Source organism: Melozone crissalis, unplaced genomic scaffold (genome assembly GCF_028551555.1).
Source record: "Melozone crissalis strain CALT ecotype California unplaced genomic scaffold, PUWL_Pcris_2 ptg000090l_1, whole genome shotgun sequence".
NCBI classification, from domain to species: Eukaryota; Metazoa; Chordata; class Aves; order Passeriformes; family Passerellidae; genus Melozone; species Melozone crissalis.
In genome coordinates this window covers 108,584-127,424 of record NW_026535867.1, presented here as the reverse complement: position 1 = coordinate 127,424, position 18,841 = coordinate 108,584, and the positions used below count along the sequence as shown (strand labels likewise).

The following is an 18,841-nucleotide window of genomic DNA, read 5'->3' as shown; positions in this document are numbered from 1 at the left end:
CCCACAGCCTACACATGGCACTGCCCAAAGCTGCATGGGTGTAATGTGCACATCCAGCTCTGGAGCCCAGAGCATCCCAAGGCACTCCTGACTCAGGAGGGATGGAGTGACTGGGTTGCATTAATCATTCCTTCCTCCTCTTTCTGGAAGACTTCTGTAGCCAGTGGATGTGGGAGAAGCCAGAGGTGGCTTTTTCTCTCCCACTTGATTTCAAAGTTATTTTTGTTTGATGTTTGGGAGGAATGATGAAGAGGATTTTATTTTATTACAAGGTTAATTACTATATATGATATTATATATTATATTATATTATATTATGTTATATTATATTATATTATATTAATTGAATTTGTTAAATATTTAATTGTATTTTATTGTATATTAATATGTGATTGTTGACAGTTTTGATATACATATATATGTATTTAATTGGTTAGTGAAGTAAAATACACTAGAATTTAATTATTAATTAATTAAATTATTAATTAATTTCATTATTAATTTTTTTAGCTAAATAATTTTTATAATGTATTTTACTTGTAAACAAACACAGGTGCAGCAAATGAGATAAGAATTGTTTGTTTGGGGGTTTTTGAGGTTTAGAGAATATGAATTTTAGAAATGTTTTGGGAAGCTGTGCTTTGCTTTTTTCTGTGAAGAGAAATGTGGTGACACAAAGTGATGCCCACACTGGGCCACTTTGGAGCAGAGCACTTGAGGCTTTCAAAAATCATTTTTGTTTCTTCAAGAAGATGGGAGACCTCACCCTGCCTTAACTTTGTAGAAAATACACAACAAATTCCCTTTTGTTGCTCAGAGTGAGGCTGAAATGCTAGTGGTGACAAATTGCCTGGAGACACAGCTCGGGGAAGCTGCCTGCAGCAGGGTGTGGGTGGGCTGTTGGTGTGTGTTGACATATCACCTTGCTTCCCATGTTTTTGGGCTGTGAAACAGGAGGAGGAGGAGATCTTCAGCTTCATCTACTCTGTGTTACCCTTGTTTGTGTTGGAATTCATCCCACCCCTTGTCTTCAGCTGCTTTATAGGGTCAACACCACCCAGCTTTTTCCTTTACCTTCTTCAGAGGGAGAGATTTACCAGATTTTGATAATTTTTGGTGCCTCCTTTAATGCAGTCAATATTATTTTTCTAAAAAGGCTTCACCAGTGCTGGGAATAAATTTCAGGTGAGCCTCCTGCCTTGTGTGGTGACATTTTATCCTTTATTCCAGGCTCTGCTCAGCCTTGTGTCCCTCCTGCAGCAGGACAGTCAGCAGTGACAACCCCATGTGCCTCCTGTTGTGCTGTAACACCCAGACCTAGCCTTTTCTTTGTCCTTTCCAGCTACCTCCTGATTTTATAACATTTTTAGGAGTCTACATCCATCTAAAACAGTGCCCTCAGGGAACTGGAAGAGATTAATGAGGTATAAGTCTTTATTTTATAAAACATCTGTATGATGAATTCACACCATGATGTTTTTCATTATTGTCTCAATCCATTTGTGAGACACAGAGGAAAGTTTTTACTAGTTATAATTCCTCAGGCCATCCCTGGATGCTTTTTAAACAATGGTTAAAATATTTACTGGTTTGCAGTTCTCTAGGAACATGATGGGTTTTTTCCAAGAAAGCAAATATATTCTTCAGCTTTTCAGCAAACACTTTCTTTTGCTCTCCCTTGGACCTGAAAACTCATTGCTTTTTAAAATATTCCAGTGTTTCTCCCTCAGCCATCTCACTTTTGGCATGATCTCATCTTTCTCACATTTTGCATCTCTGCAACATTCTCACATCAAAGACTGAAGCACAGAAAGTTACCTTATCAGCAATTCCTTTTCCTTCCTGACTTGCTCTTTCCTCTGCTCCCTGTGATTTAGTCTTTTGAATGATTATTGCACTTTCTAGCTATATCTGAAGGCACTTGTCTTGCCTTCATTTACAGTAGGTATCAAGAGCATTCAGCAGAAATGAACTGCTTTCAGTAATGGAAACCTCAGTAAATGCATGCAAAACAGTTTAAAAAGACTCATTTGTGACCACAAGAATGCAAACATTTTCTGAAGTGTTTAAATTTTAAGAATTTGTATAGACTGGCTGCTTTCATTGGGATTACTCATGCCAGTCATGTTAATGCCATGACTAAATGCCTTGTTTATTGATTCTTGAATGTGAAAAACTGCAAACACCAGTAACTAGAAATACTCACCAGCCACCTCTTCAGGGTGATGGGATTGATGTTGAAGTCTTTTACCAGCCCAAGGTCGTGGTACATGTGCTCCAAGCAGCTCAGCATCTGCAGCCGGGAACAGGCAGGTTATGGTTGGCTCTGTAAACACCCCTTGAGGACACCCTGTAAAGTGAATTCCCCCTTGCCAGCATCAAATAATTGCAGAGCCCTCTTTAGATGAAAGAAAGATGTTCAAAGGCTGCATGATTAAAGTGCAAGAGGGGAGGCAGAGAGGGCTGGAAGCTTTTTGAAGCAGGCAGGCTGCTGTTGACTTCACAGGTTTTGTGCAGGGCTTTGAATGTCACACCAGCCCTCTTCAGTGACTGTGATTTGTGTGTATCACAGCAATTCCTGCTCACAAATAAAGCATTGCCATTCTTCTAGTTCAGCTGGGATGTGAACTATTGCTCAGTGAAACCAGTGGGAGCTTCTCCCTGGCTGCACAGAAATGGATCAGGCTCCAGCAGAACAGAAAATGACAGCAGAAAATAAGAGATCCCTGAAGAAACATTTATTTCACACATTTGACAATACTTTCATTCTTTATGACTTCTTGTGAGCTCCTAACTCCACTGTCTTACCTCACATTTCTTGTTTAAAAGATTTCCCATTATAACCCCACGAAATTGCAGCAGTTTTGTGATTATCCCCTCATGGAGACTGTAACTATGAATCCCTACAGCTGAAATGCAGGCACAGGCAGCTCTTCTGAGACAACATCTGCTCTGCAGCAGCAAGGGGAATTCAGGTAATTTAGCACCTCCCCTCATGTTTAATCATCTGGGTTTGAAAGAATTGAAAACAGAAGATATTGATAATCTCAAAGAATTGAAAGCAAAAAATATTGATAATCTCAAAGAACTGATAACAAAAGATACTGATAATCTCAAAGAATTTAAATCAAAAAATATTGATAACCTTAAAGAATTGAAAACAAAATATATTGATAATCTCTAGATATTGATAATCTGAAAGAATTGAAAACACAAAATACTGATAATCTGAAAGAATTGAAAACAAAAGATAATAATCTCAAAGAATTGAAAAAAAATAATGATAATTCAAAGAATTGAAAACAAAAGATATTGATAATCTCAAAGAACTGAAAACAAAAGATATTGATAATCTCCAGATATTGATAATCGAAAAGAATTGAAAATAAAAGATATTGATAATCTCAATCTAACAGCTTCCACCAGTCAGACATTAACAGGTTTCCTGGAGTTCAGGAGTTAATGTATAAATGCATTCCCATTTCTGAAGGCCCAATCTGCAGGGGATGGAATGTGGCCATTGTGTTAGAAAATGCAGTTTTTAGACTGTAAAACAAACCAGGGGTTTCAACATAAGGGGTATAATGTCACAAATACAGCCCTGGGGGTATTTCTAGTTAGTTTTCTGTTATTTAGGCTCTTAGAAACTCACCAGAAAAAATGATTTAATCTAATGAAACTTTATATTTATCCAGGGAAATATAAATGTAAGTCATGGAGTAACAACAGGGCTGATTTTGAGTAATCCAAACAGGAGGAGACTTTCCTGCAAGGCCTGAGGGACAATGCCATGAGCTGAATGCTGCTCAGATCACAGGGACAGCATTTTGCTGAAAATCCCCTTGTCCTGGTAGAGTACATGTTTTGCAACATTTCCATAAAAGACTTTCCAAGACAAGAAACTTTACCCAGAAGTGCTGAATTAGAAATGCAGCTGTTGCCAAGAGAGCTTTGGGTGAGCGAGGAGGAGACTCTCAGTCCCAAAACTCCCCTGAACACAGGGGAATCTCAGTTTTCATGTGCAGCTTTCTTGGTCAGCAGCAAAATCTTGGAAATGGGACTCTTGTAAGGCTTGAAAAGGGAGAGGGCATTTGAGAAGGAGGAGCCAGGCTTGTTGCAAAGCTGTGTTTGCTGAGATGTTTGTCTTGAGTGAGATTTGCTACTACTTGTTAAATCTGGTTTTACATTATATGATAAACTGGTTTTATACATTATATTATATTATAGATCTGGTTTTACACTATATTTTAAGCTGTCCACTCTAAACATCCTCTCCTTCACGCTTCTGGAGGTTTACGCATAGAACCTTCCAGAACCTTCTGCAGTACAAGTGATGAACCATGAATAACACTAATAGCAGTTAAAAAAGGAAGAAAATTAGCAGTTAAAAAAGAAAGAAAATTAAGTAATTTGGATGATTGCTGCTGGGGATGCTGCCAGAGCTACCCAAGCCTTTCTCTGGTTTAAAAAACCAGCACTAAACCCCTGGTTTAGTCCAGTCCTCCATTATGTTTTTCTTGAGTGAGATTTGTTAGTAGTTGCTAAATCTGGTTTTACATTATATTATAAGCTGTTTTTTATACATTATATTATATATATCTGGTTTTACATTATATTATAAGCCATCCTCTCTTAACGTCCTTCTCCTTTATGCTTCTGGAGGTTTACACATAGAACCTTCCAGAACCTTCTGCAGTACAAGTAATGAACCATGAATAACACTAATAGTAGTTAAAAAAGGAAGACAATTAAGTAATTTGGGTGATTGCTGCTGGGGGTGCTGCCAGAGCTACCCAAGCCATACCCTGGTTTAAAAAAACAGCACTAAACCCCTGGTTTAGTCCTGTCCTCCATTATGTTTTTATTGAGTGAGATTTGCTAGTAGTTGCTAAATCTGGTTTTACATTATATTATAAACTGGTTTTATACATTATTTTATATATCTCTGGTTTTATATTATATTATAAGCTGGTTTTATACTTTATATTTTATATATATATCTGTTTTTAGTTTATATTATAAGCCATCCACTCTTAACATCCTTCTCCTTCAGGCTTCTGGAGGTTTACACATAGAACCTTCCAGAATCTTCTGCAGTACAAATGATGAACCATGAATAACACTAATAGCAGTTAAAAAAAGAAAAAATTAAGTAATTTTTTTGATTGCTGCTGGGCATGCTGCCAGAGCTACCCAAGCCTTTCCTTGGTTTAAAAAACCAGCACTAAACCCCTGGTTTACTCCTGTCCTCCATTATGTTTTTATTGAGTGAGATTTGCTAGTATTGCTAAATCTGGTTTTACATTATAGTATAAGCTGGTTTTATACACTGTATTATATATATCTGGTTTTACATTATATTATAAGCTGTCCACTCTTAACATCCTTCTGCTTCACGCTTCTGGAGCTTTACACATAGAACCTTCCAGAACCTTCTGCAGTACAAGGTACAAGTGATGAACCATGAATAACACTAATAGAAGTTTAAAAAGGAAGAAAATTAAGCAATAAGGAGATACTAATTGGCTTTGAATGCAGCTCTGCAACCTCTTCAGAACAAGCTGCAGAAAAAACCCTCAGCTGAAGGGTGTGAATCAATGCCTGCACCTCTGCCCTGCTGCTTTATTGATCTGAGTGGAGTTATTGATGATGTGCTTAAGCACACACTTCACTGAGGATCGATTTGTTCAGATAAAATGGCATGGGAGAACTCATGTGGCAGTAATGACAGTGCACCAGTTGAGGGACTTTACTAGGAAGAGATTAAAGAGTAAATAAAGAGGGGCCAGGATATGATAAGCAGCATCATCTACCTGGCATCTGCTAGGAAGGAGCACTGCATTTCTGGTTTGGTATGGAAATGAAAAAAATATTGAGAATAAGTGGCAGAAAAGGGGGGAAAACCCTGCAGACTGTCTCAAAGGGTTCTTCTGGCCTTTTTGGCTCTCAGAATGTGCCAACCCTGCCAACCTGGCATCCTCACCTCGTTGGGCTCCCACAGCCACACGTCAAAAGTCGGTTTCCGCAGAGCCTCGATGGTCTCCTGGGACAGCATGTACTGCAGAGAGAAGGGCAGGAGGGTAAACAAGGGTATCCCTGCCATGGGAATGCTGCTGGCATGTCCTTGGGGTTCCCAGGGCTCCACTCATGAGGGATTTAGCCACATTTCCCAAGGAGAGAGCAAATGATCTCTCCCTCTGGCCACCCAACCTTCCTCACCCTTCCAGCCAGCTAGCAGCTGCTCATTGGGGCAGATCCTTGTGGGGCAGAACTGGGAGAAAAGGGACAGTGGAGGTGTTTAGGAGAGGGTCATGGCTAAATCCAGCACAGAAAATCAAAGGCACAGGGCACAGACCCATCCCTGCACTGGTTCTGCTGCCTGCAGAGCATCAGCAGCACTCGAAGCTGCCAGTTGGGGAGGGTGGTGTGAAGTGTCTCTGCTTACAGTGCTAAATTAGCTGGTGGGGATGATATGTTTATTTTCAGATGATTTATGCTCTCATTTTGAGTGTTTTTTCAAGAGTGCCCACAGTTTCAAATTGGTTGTCAGCCTGCAAGATTCAAGTGATTTTTTATCATTACACTCAAAGCCTAAAACAAAATCAAGCTCATTCACCAGTTATGGCTGCATAGAAAATGAAAAGAAAAGGAATGTGCAGGGTTAAAAGACATGGGGATATTAGGATTCTACAGATTCATCTTTTCAGGATGCAATGCATCAGTGGTTTTGGGACTCAAAGCCCTTGTGGCTTCAATTGGCCCATTTACCATGGCTGTCTCTAATCTGGGTTTACTCTCCTGAGCAGGTGAATGACAATTTCTGAGCCATCAAATTGATAATTTATCCAAGGAGGATAAATTATATGGATAATTTATCCAAGGAGGATAACAACACAGAAGATTTTCTTCTTCAAAAAGTGAGGAGTTTTGCATTTGCCCACACAATGCACATTTAGTGCGACTTTCTGCAAGAAAACTACAAATTAGCAGTACAAATTTGGTTTTGCAATGACATCTTCCTTCAGCCTCACTGACATTGGACAAATCCAGCACCTGACAACTGATAACAAATTTCGCAAATCTCCAAAACCCCAAACTCCCATGAGTTTCGCCCTAGGAATAATGCAGAAATACAAAAGTTTACTCTGCAGTGGTTCAGTGCAACTCCTTATTCTTAATTCAAGATCCTAATGCAGCAGTCCATCAAAGTTTAATCTGACATATATACTTATCAAGGGAAAAAAAACTGGCTTAGAAATTATGTGTTCTGTGAAATAATGTGTTAGTGTCAGGAGCACAAGCCTCCTGGGCAAAAGTTAACCAAAAGAAATAGAAGTGCCAGAGTCTGTGCTTCAGTGGAGGTCACTTCAGCGAGGCAGAGCAGAACAAAGAGCAGAATTTATTGCTCTGCTGGGCTCTGAGGACAAATGTGCACAGAGCCACGTCCACGTCACGGATCTGCATCACACAGGACTGTGAGGATTCAGCTTTGGTGTGTGTGAGGAGATGCTCATGGTTAAACCATCATTTGCAAATGGGTGAGCTGGTGTTTTGTCAAAGTCTGAGCTGGGCACTGGGCAGGCATAACCAGACAGCTTTAAATAATTCTTGTGGGCAAAGACTGCAAGTTCTGGGATTCAAACCCCGTGCTCTTCATGGTTTCAGCCTCATTCACCACTGTGGATTTGTAGTTGTGCTTGCCCAGGAGACATTTTTCTTCCAGCATTACTGTTTTCTCTAGCAAATACACTAACTCATTTTCACAGGGACAATGAATCATTTTGGAGAGAATCCAATGTCGCATTTTGTCTTTGTTTCCCTAGGTGAAGCATCCCCATAAATTACTTTTTAAATTAAAAAATAATCTATTAGGAGAAAACAGGCAGCAGCACTACTTTCAATCAGAACACAGCATTACAGGGTGTTTTTGATTGTTGCTATGAGCGTGGAGAATAAACAAATATAACTAGACAAAAGAGTGTTAAATGTTGATGAATGCACAATGTTCATTAACATTTCAAGCACTAACGAGCTTTCAAGTATTAAAGACTACTGAGAATTAAACTTTAAGTCACCATGGGCAACTGATGGCTTTTTCCATTGGCATTTTGGATCAGATCTTGGATTTAGAATAACAGGGAATTAATGGCTAAGGAGTCACACATTGTAAAGCAGCACTTGTCAGGATGGCAGGAATATGGGAAGAGAAAATTGTGTGGTACCTTCGGGTAGGATGGTACATCCCTCCGTGGAGCTGGCCTCTTGTTTTCATCCAAAAAGCTGTACTTGCAGGGACAGTTAGTCCTGAAATGAAATATTCCTCTCTTAACATTGAGGGAACACAAGCACAGTGCCTCAGTGGCCACCCCTCAGAGAACCATCCTGCTCCAACACCTCTCCCTTTCTAATGCAGTATTGTCCAAAATGCTTTGGAAGTGTGATCCTCCTCAGGATTTTCTCCCCTTGTGCAACACCCCTGCTGCCCTTTCTTGGTCTATTTGCATTCAAGAGAGAAGGATCTGAGTTCAGGCATGTGTCCATGGATACCTGTTCCAGATTGCAAGGCAAGATATATTCTATTTGCCATCTGTATGGCAGTTGTCTTTGGTCAAGTGGGCACTTTGCCTTATCTCTTCCACACCCAATCTGCCCTCGGGAGGAGACACATGCTGATAAGAGACTATTGAATCTCACTGCATGACTGATAAGAACTACAGCATCCCATTGGGAGATGTGAGCCCAGAGGGAGGAGCCAAGCATTCCTAACTGGATATAATCTGGAGATTCTGGAACACCAGCACGGCTTTCTCCACTGCATTCCCAGAGGAACAGCAGCTGCCTCTTTTTCCACTGGATCTTCAGAGGAAGAATACATCCTTCTCTACAGGATTCCTGCTCCAGACACTGACACTCCAGGGGGGCTGCAGCCACAATTCCAATGGGACTGCTGCCAACACTCTGACCCACAGGGTGTCAGGTTGTGTTCTGACTGTCAGTGTTGGTTTAGTTTACTGCACTGTTTATTTTATCCTTTTATTTTCTTCCCTAGTAAAGAACTGTTATTTCCTGCTCCCATATTTGTTGCCTGAGAGCTCCTTACTTTAAAATTTATAGCAATTCAGAGGGAGGGGGGTTTACATTTTCCATTTCAGGGGAGGCTCCTGCCTTCCTTAGCAGACACCTGGCTTTCCAAACCAAGACAATACCCAACCACTTCTCCTTAGACTTCCAGTGAGCAGCTTGCTGTCCATGGCAGGCATCCTTCTCCAGAGCTGCACCACATTGGCTATGGTGATTTTATTCTATAAACCTGTGCTGATTCACTGTTGAGGGCACCCCCTGAGCCTTGCTGCAGCCCATGAGAACTTCCACTTTGATGCTGTGACCTCCTTGGCTGCTGCCCCTCACGTGGGACAACAGCAGAGAGGCACGGACTTGGCAGACACCTCTGCCTGGCTCCCTGATCCTGGAGAAAGGGAGCCACTGCCAGCAATTACAGGTAATCAACACTTGCCTTGTTATTAACACTGCCAGTTATCTATTCTTCTTTCCTCTGCACATGGAAAAGCCAAGCTGATGCTTTCCCCTCTGAGCAGAGGCCCAGGAGGGGCCTCATCACTCTGCAATTCCCTACTGAGGCTGCAGCCAGGGGAGGGTTGGGCTCTTCTCCAAAATGGCCTCAAACTGTGCCAGGGCAGGGACAGATTGGACATCAGGGAGAATTCCTTCATTGAAAAGGTGGTCAAGCATTGGAATGGGCTGTCCAGGGAGGTTTGGAGTGCCCATCTCTGGAATTGTCCAAGGAAGGCCTGGATGTGACACTCAGAGCTCTGGGCTGGGGACAAGGTGGGGACCAGGCCCAGCTTGGCCAAGATGGCCTTGCAGGGCTTTTCCCAGCTAGCTGTCCACATGGACTTTGTTAACTCTTGTGTGAGGCTGATCTTCTTGCATTTTGCATTTGTAGAGCCACGGAATGGTTTGGGTTGGAAGGGACCTTAAAAATCATCCAGGTCCACCCACGCTGCTGTGGGCAGGGTTGCTGCTCACTGGCTCAGGTTGCTCAGGGCTCCATCCAATCTGGCCTTGAGCACTTCCAGGGATTTATCCCTGGAGTCCTAACATTTGGATTATCCTCTCTCAGTTTTCAAGCTTCCTGCCAAAGGAAGCAGAAGTAAACCTCCCAAAAGAAGCCAAGCAAAGCATTCCATTAACTCAGTTTGTGCATTTTTGATTATTACATTTTGCATTGTATCTCTTCTAAATGATTCTCTCCTCTGTTGGGAATTAGTCCAGGTCTCTTTTCTCCTCTTAACATTCATGTCTGCTGTCATTTCTAATGGCAGTGTCAGAATCCTGTGAAAGTTATGTCATTTCACAGCTCATGGTGGTCAGTTGACATCAACCAGCTGCCTTCTCCTGCCCTGTTTAAAGAGATTCTCAGTTGATGAAAAGCTGTCTTAATCGTTTCTAAAGTCCTTTCCTCAAAACTCCACTGTGTGGGGTATTAGTAGGATAAAAATAGTGAGATTGGGGCATTCCTTGCCCTAATTGGAGCTGACTGCCAGGGTTAGCTGAGGGTCAGCCAGCTATCTCTAATTCCCAGTTGTAGTAGGATATTGAAGCCTTCATCCCAGCACACCGGGGAACACACCAGAGCCAGGATGCATCAGACCTTCACAAATGCAAAACTGGATCTGCAAATGCTCATGATTTTAAATGACACCATAATGCTATTAGCATCTGCCAGTGGTGAGTGCAAAAAGCAGACAAGCAAAAAAAAAAAAAGCAATTTGAGGAGGATGCAAATGGAGCTGCTTTGCTCTTCTGAACAGAGAGCTGCACAATTCTCTGTGCTTTTATAAACCTGGCTGCCCTGCCTTACTCTCTAATTTGATAATGTAACAGCAAATATAGGAAAAGGTAAACACCCATACAGCTGTGTACACTGTGATCTTACTGAAGGAATACAGGCACTCACAAATATTTATGTACATCAATTAAATTTACATGGGATCCCTAATTGCAAGCACAATGCATTATCTAGCAAATGACACAGCACAAGGGATGACAGGTCCAAATGAGAGCAAATAACATTTCCACTTCCCTGGGATGCCTCTGCTCCCACACACATCCCATGCCAGCAGGAGAGGGTTTGCTCAGCCTCCCTGGGGTCAAGCATCCCTAGGCTGGGGTGACCTGGGGCTCTGGTGGCTTGGGAATAAGGAACCTCAGCTCCTGATGGGAGCCACCAAGGAGCATCATCATCTCCTCAGACTTGTACCCACATCCAGCTGCTACTTTGGTTCCCACATCCACAGGGTGCAGATAATTCTGTGCAAGCAGGAGGAACCTCTGAACAGCTGGGAGGAGGGAGAGGCTGCTCAGGGTAACCAGGAGGAGCTGTGACAGAGCCACGTGGACACAGCACCAAGGTGATGCTGAGCAGAGCAAGCCCTGCTCCTGCTCCAGAGAGAGCAGCTGTGAGTGTGAGCCCAGAGCAAGCCAGGGTGGGTGTCTGTGCCCTGCTGAGCCCACTCCCATCTTTAGCACAGCTCCCCAGCCTCACACCCCGTGCTGCTCCCTCCTTTTGGAGCCTGTCACATCTCAGCACCAGCCCTCGGTGAAGGTGACACCCCAGCTGGAGCTGGCTGCACTGAGCAGATGGAGCACTCCCCATTCCAGCTTTTCTTGTTAACAGCTTGTTTAGACCACAAAATATAGATTGGAAGGTGACAGGATATGGGATGGGAATTAGTCATGGCTGCTGGGACAGTCTCATACTCCCTGATGTGCTGTGGTGGTGACTGAGTGAACGTGAACTTGTCATAACTTCTTTTTTTGGAGCTAATTCCCTGTCCACCTGTGCATCACTGCTCATCATCATCACTGTGCATCACAGTTCAGCTCTGCCAGCTCCCTGCCACAGCTGAGGCAGAGACACATGGGCACACACGTTCCTCACATCACACCCAGCACAAACCAGCACACATGCTCCTGCATTGGCTGCCAGCCTGGGCTTGGATTTTTCTAATGAGATTTCTCCACACACCCCAAAAAGAAATGATGCAAGTCACAGGGCAGACTGCATTCCACCCTGCTGAGGCACACAAATCTGAGGTTAATAATGTTACTCTGCTTTTATGCTAATATGACAGCTGAGTTTGGCCTTGGACTTCATGGCAATGAATTATCATTGTGCCTCCTGACATATCTGCATGGCAACATTTACAAAAACGAGTGATTATAAAGCCTGAATCTTTTAGCACATTTCCCACTGCCCTCAGTAGGAAACAGTTTTGATTAAGGGTCAGACAATTTGACCCCGAGGCTGTCAGGACAGCAAAGTTACATTTGCTGAGAAAAATCCCCTTCACCCCCATTTTGAGCAGCAGGGTATATTCCTCCCCAGAAAAATCCCCTTCACCCCCATTTTGAGCAGCAGGGTATATTCCTCTCCAGAAAAATCCCCTTCACCCCCATTTTGAGCAGCAGGGTATATTCCTCTCCAGAAAAATCCCCTTCACCCCCATTTTGAGCAGCAGGGTATATTCCTCTCCAGAAAAATCCCCTTCACCCCCATTTTGAGCAGCAGGGTATATTCCTCTCCTTCCCAGGAGTATTCCCAATCTCAGAGTGATTTGTTTGTCCTAGTGGGGCACTTTAGTGACACAGGGGGTGTTTTCCAGCTGAGACCACGCACCGTAGGAAATGCAATTTTTTCTGCTGCTGTTTTAATTACAGCAAAACCCAGCTCCACCATCACAATGAGCCTTTCATTAGAATGCAAATTCCCAATTTCTTGTTGAATTTGAAACGGGTGATTTATAATAGCATGAGATCATAATTAGAGGAGCTGCTACATATTTATTTGGTAATCTCCCAGAATATATTGGAGCTGATTCGAGTGCTAACTGGTTCCCAACCAAAAGCTGCAGTGTGCAGAAGCTCTTTTCCCATTCTCTCCCTCACTCTCCCAGTAAATCTGGATGAAGAATTCCCATTCTGTATGGTGACAAATAACTCCCAGGACCTTTTTCTCTATTCCCATGGCCCAAGCTAAATTAACTGGTGAATGGCTATAAATCTTCAAATACTAAATTAAAACCACTGTCATTGATGTTTATTGGTTTCCTTGCTCTTCTACTTCTAAGCCCAGGAGATAATTCTGAGTGGAAATGTTGCATGAGGGTTTGAAACCAGACACTCCCGTGGTTGGGTGCCAAGCAGAACTTACCTGCTGCTCCTTGCTGCCATTTCCTCCCTCATCTTTTTAATGTCACGCTTGCATTTCTCAATCTCCACCACCTTCAGGCCTTCCGCTGTCAATAAAGGGAAACAACAGGGCTGTCACCATGGCCAGAAGTTGCAGGGTCTGGTTTCACAATGGCGCAAAACTTCAGGGAGCTCTGCCAGTGGGGTTATCCAGCTCCCACAGGCTGCCTGGGCTCTCCCACGGGTGAGAGGCGCTGCCAAAGCAAGAGGAGACCCTGGAAACCCACAGGGATTCTCTGCTGCCAACGCAGATAACGCCTATAGAGCTTGGATTCACTCGATGGCTAAAACATCTCAGCTTCTGCACAGCAGCAGGCAGCTCCTCTGGTGCCTTCACTCCTGGGCTGCAGAGCAGGAATCAGAGGAAATCCTGAGCAGGAAAAAGCCCCACTCCCCTGATGGGATGATAAGCAGGGCTATGCAAACATGTCCCAGCAGGATTAGAATTCCCATTAAGATAAAAGGTTTTAATTCGGAAGTTCATGCAGAGCATTAAGGAGCTCTGGGAGGCATTGCTGGATACAGAAAAACCAAAGTGAGAATGCAGGGGGGAAAGAAAAATGTTGAAAACTCGGCTCTAATTATAGATTTTTTCTTTTTTTTTTTTTTAAACTATTGAAATCCTGTCACTTCTTTTTGCCAATCAATTCTGTAATCAAAGGTTATTTCTACATGCAGCACAGAAAATCCGATATTTCCCTTCTGCATGTAATTGGGAAAGCCATGAGGCAAAAAGTTTGATTGCCTCTTTATGCAGCAGGGCACTTTATTCCCCATAGCTGAGAGAGCCCAATGCAATGAAAGTGTGAGAATAATTCTCCCTTTTCTTTCCCCCTCATTGCACTGTCAGTGTGATCAAGGACACAGCTCCATTTATTACTGCATGTCATTCACATGCAATCATTTCACAGCTCATTTGTTTACTGAACTCCTTGTTTGCATGGAGGAAAATCAGTATTCAGCAACTTTCTTAGAAAATCAGTCTGGATCTCACTTATCTGGAGAGCAAGTGATAAAGCCCTGCCTTGAAGGGCACAGCTCTGGAGATAAGCAGAGACCTCAGTTTTGTTTACCTTTAGGAGAGTAACAACAAAGATTGCAGCTGGAACTGGGAAAAGGGAAAGAGATGTGTCTGATTATTATATTATTATTATATATATTATAATATATATACATTATATATTATATATAATATAATATATTATATAAAATATATTATATGTTATACATAACATAATATATAATATATAATATATGATATATGATATATTATATATTATATATTATATATTATATTATAATATTTTTATATAATTATAATATATATTATTATATATTATTATATATATTATAATATTATAATACATTATATTATTATCCTGATATAAATTATTATATTATGAGAAGAAATGGAAAAGGGGGTTAGTTTATTTTTGTTTACAGGGATGCTCTCTTAAAAATCCCATTTAGGCATTTATATTTTTTCATCTGTCATTGTTACAGTCAATTTCTTTGCGTGATCACAACGTGGAGACGCAGACAAGCTGCTCATTGGATATCTTAATTCTGGATACCTGCATTTTTTGAGTGCTTTTTTCAATTGCTGATTGTCATCTCTAGCTGACCTGCAGGCCCTGTGCTGCTCTGTACCACACTGGTGCATTCATCTGGGAGAAATTAATTTTCCAAGGTGTCTAATTGGTGACCAGTGCCTATTTGAGGCAGTGGGAGCCATGCAGAGTTATCAGTGACAGGGAAGTGGGGCAGGCAAGTGCAGGGAGAAGAGGAGTTCTGGTGCAAAATGGGCAGTCCTGAGCATTTTTCTCTTTGGTTTTCATCCCAAATCTCTCTGGAGGAGCAGAGAATTTACATAATTATTTTCTTAAGGTAGATGTGAAGTGCTGACAATTTGCAAAGGGTTTTTTGGCAGCTTCCTTGTTCTTGTGTGGGCTGCTGTGCAAAGTCAAGCCATGGGACAAAGCTTTCCCAGTGCTTGCTCTGCACGGGCTCATTTTCCAAGGGGAACTGACAAGCTTTAGCTGGGATTTAAAAATCAAGTAAAAGATTTGGCTCCCTGAAAACACATCTCTGGTGAGGCCTCTAGGAATGGGAAGGAAGCTGAAAACATTTCATGGGAGGTGCAGATGTGGTGCTGTCATGAGCACTTATCCCCACACACACACATGTCCCCTCTGGGGAAGAAATCCTGGAGAGCACATGTGGAAGTGGTGGAAAAGGGATCTCCAAAGGAGGCAGGAGAAAAGGCAAAATAAAAAGCACAATTCTTTCCACATTTGGCTTGCAAATGATAAATGGCCATGTCATGCGCACTGATTAAGGGCTCAATACATTATTCTGCAGTGAGAAATACCTTCTGAAAAGACCCTGTGCTGTCTAAAGAGATCCTTGGGCTGAATCCAGCAGTGAAACATGGCTCAGAGCAGCCTCTGGGAGCGCAGCTCAGGCAGGGAGGTTGGACACTCCCCCTCTCCCACGGTTTTGCTTCTCAAACATGACAGCCCAGGGAGTTATTTCAGAATGCTGCAGAATGGGCTCTGTTGCAAACTCTGGAAGTCTGGTGTGGAGCAGAGGGGCAGCCCAGGGAGTTCCTTCCCATGGATTGCTCCATCAGCTGCTGGCTCCATCAGCAGTGGGACTCACCCAGGGAGAGAATCCTCCTTTGGGGAATTCATCCACCTGCATGGCTGTGGGCATGCTGCCTCCCCTAAACCAGCACTGAATAAAGTGCTGCACTGGGCAGGTGCTCAGTTTTTCCTGCCAGGAATGGCATGGATGCCGTGGTTCTCTCCCTCCTGTGCCAGTGCTGAGAGGCAGAGCTGTGCCAGGGATCCCCAAAGCAGCCCCTGCCTGGCTGGGATTGCTCCTTTCTTGGGCTGCCAAGGGGATACAAAGACCCACAGCTTACCTCATGTGCTCTAACCCATGGCATTTAGCCCTGAGGAGTGGAGCTGGGCAGAAGTTTCACTGAAAATGCAGAGTGGCTGAGCTCATTTTACTTTTCTCTTTTTTTTTTATACCAGCAGAGCCTTGGGAGGAGCAGCAGCCAAACAGACAGAGAGGAATTCATAGCTGGGTTCACTTCTGGGGGTAGGAAAGCTGCAGGTTGCCCCCTCCATGGACATCCCTCAGCACCAGGAGCCTGAGGATGGGGTGGCCACAGGGAGAGGCTTCCCTGCAGCTGCTCCTCAAAAAAGGACATTTCTTCCTCCCTCTGCTGACAGAGGGATCAGTCTCCCCGAGCAGCTGCAGGGTCAAGGTAGCTTCTACTCAGGGGAAGTTTCAAGAACCAGAAACTCTTTTTTCCCAGCCAGCTCTAGTGGGAAAGTTGTTTCTGCAGCTGTAGTGCTGGGAAAGGCTCTCCCATGCCCCTAAGCATCCTCAAGGACAGGGGGTTTGAAGTCAAAATTGGATGGCAGCACTTTATTCACACCCTTCCCTGCCTCTCTGGGACCTGTGTTCTGCCTGATGTACTGAAACAACTCAGAAACTGCACAGGGGGAAACAAAACAACCCAAAAAACCAGAAAATGAGCTCATTGACCTGGTGATTGAATTTGGCTGTTGCACTGTAACAGTATGGTTGTGTTACAGTGCAAGGAACCCCTGAGGGAGCTGGGGCTGCTCAGCCTGGAGAAAAGGAGACTCAGGGCTGCCCCCATCACTCTGCACAGCTCCTGAAAGGTGCCTGTGCTCACCTGGGGCTGGGCTCTTTCTCCAGCAGCACTGACACACCCAGAGCACACAGCCTCGAGCTGCACCAAGGGAAATACAGGTTGGATAGCAGGGAAAAACTTTTTATGGAAAGAGTGAGAAAGCTCTGGAATGGCTGCCCAGGGAGGTGGTGGAGTCCCCATCCCTGGGTGTGTTTAACAAAGCCTGGATGTGACACTGGGTGCCAGGGGTCAGTTGAGCTGTTGGGGCTGGGCTGGACTCGATGGTCTTGAAGGTCTCTTCCAACACAGGGATTCTGGGAATTCTGTGAGGGATGGGACTGAGAGCAGCAGGAGGGTGTTACCCCCTGGAATTTCAGACCAAACAGCCCCAGTGAGGGTGGGATCAGCTCCTCAGAGTCAGAGGATCAGGGGGTGCAGAGGGATGGGGAGGTCACTGCTGGGTGCAGGAGGTGACAGACCCCTGGGCCATGGGGGACACGGGAGGGCTGGCCAGGGGCTGGGAGGGGGAGATGGACAGAGGTGGTGGAGACCCTGTGCCAGAGGGACATGGGAACAGCAGGACGTGGCCCCAGCCCCAAAGCTCAGTGGAGGGCTCAGCAGCCCCTCAGAGGGAGGACAGGAGGAGCTCTGGATGCTGGCAGCACCAGCCAGCCCACCCTGGTCCCCACAGTGCTCCCACCATCCCCACGGGCTGACCTGTGGCCTTTGGGGTTCAAAGCTGGCCAAATTACAAGGGATTAGAGAAAGTGGAGGGGCAGGACAGGTCAGAGGTCACAAGGCACCAGTTCCCACTGCGATAGGAATAAAGGGACACTCACATTCAACCTTTTTCTCCAGCATTGCCAAGTGATTAGCTACTTCCGTTTTCAGTTCATTGATTTTAAAAACCCTGGAAAGAAAACCCTCATGTATTAATGTCATACATGTAATGTTCTACCTACCCTAGGTGTTAAAAATTTCTGCTAGAAATGTCCATATTTCTGTGTCTATGACTGATCTGCCCAGCCCATGTTTGTCATAAGGAAAAAGCAAACTTTCCATGGAAATGCTAACACTGGGGCAGAAAATACACCTGGGTTTAGTTTTCAGAAAATTAACAGGAGATTATTTTTTTATGGCCCTGGCAATGTCCTGTGGCTCTACAACACTATATCTGCCCCTCTCTCAGCAGTGATTTGCTACTGTACCCCCCAGGGAAGCAAAGTTAAATTGGTAATTGTTCAATTGATAATTCATAATTGTTCAACTGGTAATTCATGATTGTCCAAGAGCAGCGTCTCGGTGTCTGCACACTCTGAAACCTCCTCCCCTCCTGCTGACTTACACTGCTGATTTCTGGGCTTTGCTTGGACTGATCTGTCTCATTGAAACCAGCTGGGATTAAATAAGCAGCTACACAGATGTGGAGAAATCCTCTCTGAGGAAAGACATTTTTGGGTGATAAAGGGGAAAACGAAACAAATCCAATGATTTGACTGCTCAACAAAGCAGCGTTTCTTTTGCTTCCTAAGAGGGAAGGAGCATTTACTACTTGATCTCCTTTTTAGATCAAAGATAATCACTGAAATTGCTTTTGGTTTGAGCTACTGTATTGCTGTCAGCAGGAAATAATGTGTCCCAGACCTAAATTTGGCAGGCAGAGTGGGATTTGAAAGATGTCTTAAATGCCCCTCTGCCTCCTGTGAAAATTTCACTTCAGGCTGATAAAAGAAACAGCATTTTAAATTAATAATGATGTTCAGTTTCTTACCTCGAGAACTGCTCAGCAATCTGTCCCAATAAATTCTGGAACAATTCTTCTTTCTCTGAAAAAAAAAAAAATATATGGAAGACATGATAGAAAAAAAAAAGAAAGGAAAGAAGACACCCTCAGCC

At 43.6% G+C, this 18,841-nt stretch overlaps 1 protein-coding gene across 4 annotated transcripts in view; it reads right to left on the bottom strand.

Annotated features, from left to right (window-relative positions):
• PDE9A (phosphodiesterase 9A) overlaps positions 1 to 18,841 on the bottom strand; it is a 57,138-nt gene that overhangs the window by 11,513 nt on the left and 26,784 nt on the right. For 3 of the 4 annotated variants that reach the window (XM_054291311.1, XM_054291314.1, XM_054291312.1), the window contains 6 exons: positions 18,717 to 18,771; positions 17,785 to 17,855; positions 13,235 to 13,319; positions 8,223 to 8,304; positions 5,984 to 6,058; positions 2,207 to 2,293 (listed from right to left, as the gene is read on the bottom strand). In XM_054291311.1, the coding sequence (XP_054147286.1) occupies positions 2,207 to 2,293; positions 5,984 to 6,058; positions 8,223 to 8,304; positions 13,235 to 13,319; positions 17,785 to 17,855; positions 18,717 to 18,771 (455 nt within the window). Of the gene's footprint in view, positions 1 to 2,206; positions 2,294 to 5,983; positions 6,059 to 8,222; positions 8,305 to 13,234; positions 13,320 to 17,784; positions 17,856 to 18,716; positions 18,772 to 18,841 lie in introns of those variants that run through there. The other variant, XM_054291313.1, reaches the window with a different exon arrangement.